This window comes from Octopus bimaculoides, chromosome 29 (genome assembly GCF_001194135.2).
Source record: "Octopus bimaculoides isolate UCB-OBI-ISO-001 chromosome 29, ASM119413v2, whole genome shotgun sequence".
NCBI classification, from domain to species: Eukaryota; Metazoa; Mollusca; class Cephalopoda; order Octopoda; family Octopodidae; genus Octopus; species Octopus bimaculoides.
Window position 1 is genome coordinate 10,524,240 of NC_069009.1, and position 2,969 is coordinate 10,527,208.

The 2,969-nt window shown below is 35.8% G+C and overlaps 1 protein-coding gene across 1 annotated transcript in view; it reads left to right on the forward strand.

Moving 5' to 3' along the window:
• LOC128251222 (reticulon-4 receptor-like 2) overlaps nucleotides 1-2,096 on the forward strand; it is a 53,042-nt gene extending 50,946 nt beyond the window's left edge. Inside the window, exon 8 of the mRNA XM_052977854.1 lies at nucleotides 1,937-2,096. Coding sequence (XP_052833814.1) covers nucleotides 1,937-2,096 — 160 coding nt within the window. The remainder of the gene's footprint in view (nucleotides 1-1,936) is intronic.
• The last annotated feature ends 873 nt before the right edge of the window (nucleotides 2,097-2,969 follow it).

Here is a 2,969-nt window from a genome sequence, read left to right on the forward strand (position 1 = left end):
TATTATTATTATTATTATTATTGTGGTTGTTGTTGTTGTTGTTGGTGTTGTTGTTGTCGTTGTTGTTGTTATTATTATTGCTGTTGTTGTTGTTCTTGTTGCTGTTATTATTATTATTATAATTATTATTATTATTATCATTATTATTATTATTATTATTATTATTATTATTATTATTATCATTATTATTATTATTATTATTATTATTATTATTATTATTATTATTATTATTATTATTATTATTATTCCCTGCTTTGAAATTGTGTCGATTATTATAAACATTTATATTGGCAACCACTTTTCGCTCTCCAGTGATTTCATTGTGCAATATTAGTACAGCATAATTCTGTTTCTGATACTTGAACAATATGCTCAGAGACGGGCCGATCATGTTACCTGCTGTTCGGAAGTGCAGTTTAACAGCCTGTATACATGATTTAAGTATCTTTGTGCTATATCGAAAGTGCTCTCTTCTTTCTCTTCTTTCCAAATAGCAACATCTTGATTTTCTTTCGTATCCATGTATTTAACCAATGTTGGTGTTTGCGCTTGGTAAGACCAATCAGCATATACATTTGTACAAACTTGTTAAACATCTAGCACCCATTTTCACATTGCAACACTACCAAATTTTCTTCGGTCCGTGTTTTTTCACTTCGTAAAATGTTTTATGCTCTGCTTAATATTTCCTGCCCAAGACGAAACAATAAAGGACTACATATTTTTCGTCATATTTCATGCACAAATATACACATACCCATACACACACTTTACACAAAACACCAAACAGTGATGATGTAGAATCCGAACACTTATGACCAAGCACATTGTCACACACATGTCCACATACACATATATAGAGAGAGAATGTGAGTTATAGAGGGACAGACGAATGTTAAGAAAGAAGTATGGAAAGATATTAAGAATGTGGAAATATATAGTCAAGGAAATAGTATCAGCAAAACTGTTCCAACTTACAAATAATTTAAGGCTGGAATATTTACAAACGACCCATTTTCAATTTTGACGATTTTATTATTGTTTAGAAGTCTGAAAAAGAGAAGAGATTTGTCATAAATTTCAAATATTACGTCCAACAAATTAGATGCAGAAATAGAAGTAATATAAATATAAGTGAAAGAATTAATTGAATATGACTATGAAAATGATGAGTTAAGAATGTGATGAAAATAATGATGAGGGATGTAATTATGTTAAGTGATGATGAAGGCGATAATGATTATGATGATGACATTGGTGGTTACCGATTTAGAGGTGGTGAAGTTGTTTCGGTCTGCTCGCAATGCAGCTCTGGTTTATGAGTGATAAGGATGATAATGAAGGTGAAGATGACGATGATGGTCATGACGATGATGATGATGTCAACTACAACAACGACGAGGATGATGATGATGATGATGATTATTGAGACTGCAACTAATCCTTGTGATCATGATGAGGAGGATGAGAAAACGAAGAAAATTAAAGACGAGTAGATAGGGAGAAATATGGAAAAGATAAAGAAGAGTAAACTGAAACAGGGGACGTCTATCTCCCTATCATTCTATCCCTCAATCAATTTTTCTATCACTCTATAGCCGGATATGTAGGTAGATAGATCGCCAGAGAGATAGAGATACACACACACACACACACACACACACACAAACACACACACACACAAACACACACACACATATACAAATATATATGTTTATGCATATGTAACGTATATGTACATTCATTTATTCATTGAGTTCTTTCAGCAATTTTTCCGCGGCCATACAGCAGCACCACGTTTATTCGAAAACATCGACCCTAGGACTTATTCGTTGTAAGGCTAGTACTTATTCTATCGGCCTCTTATTCCCAACCGCTAAGTTACATTTTCCCTTGCTTGAAGTGGGGTAACCTATGATTATTTTTCAATGAGCAGGCATTCCAATGTGGAAGACTTCATAGGAGATGCCATAAGACTCAACGATTTAATTGAAGGTTTGCTGTTACCGGGAGATACTATTCAAATGGAAGACATGGATAAAAAGAAAACGAAAAGTAAAACATTCAATTTTGCACCAGTCGTTAGTGTCACATAAGAAGATGTAAGTATCGAGAAAGACGAACTAGCAAAGTACAAGGGCCTTCAAGAGGGAGGGACCCAATATAAAAATAACCCCGTCCATGGAAGTCATCCACACCACACAGAAAACTGTCATATATAAAACCTTTTTGGATAAAAAACAAACAGATTGATATGGCCTACAATGAGGCAATACAGAAGTGTTTACAACCCATATGGCAGGATACTACATATATAAAAAGAGGAGGACAGTTCGTTACCTTGGAGGTAATATGCAAACACTGAAGAGAAAGCCAGGCAACATTCAACAACCACGCTCAAATCGGCTGATCTGGTTCACCTACAATATACCTTGGAGGACGTACTTCCAAGATAAATGTAGAAGTACTACCAGAAGTTGATGTTCAATGGCCTAAGGCAGCTCTAATATTCGGATTAGAAGACAAGATCACCATCCTTCAAGCAACCAAATTTCACCAGCAAAACTGGCAGGGTAGGGATTAGATATAGTAATCCAAGCAGCCCATACCGACTTGGAAAAATTCCGGACTCAATTTTAATTGGTGAAGACACCAAATTAAGTGTCATGGTGGAGCGGCAAACGTTGCGCAGCTGTAAGTATGGCAAAAAGGGCCATATAAGATGCTCTCCCCCAACAGCACCTATACCAACGGCTAAAACGACACTCATAACCAACCGATAAAAGCACAATGCAATGGAAACAAAGAAGATAGCGGAAACCCAGCCAACAGCTCTGAAGGAAACCCGAAATCTACCAAAAGAGCGGTGCCAGAGTCTGAAGCTCAGCAAACCCAAGAAATAGATTGGACTACCATCACACAAAAAAAGCAGAAAAAGTAAGAGCCCCGCCCAGCTTCCATAGACAATA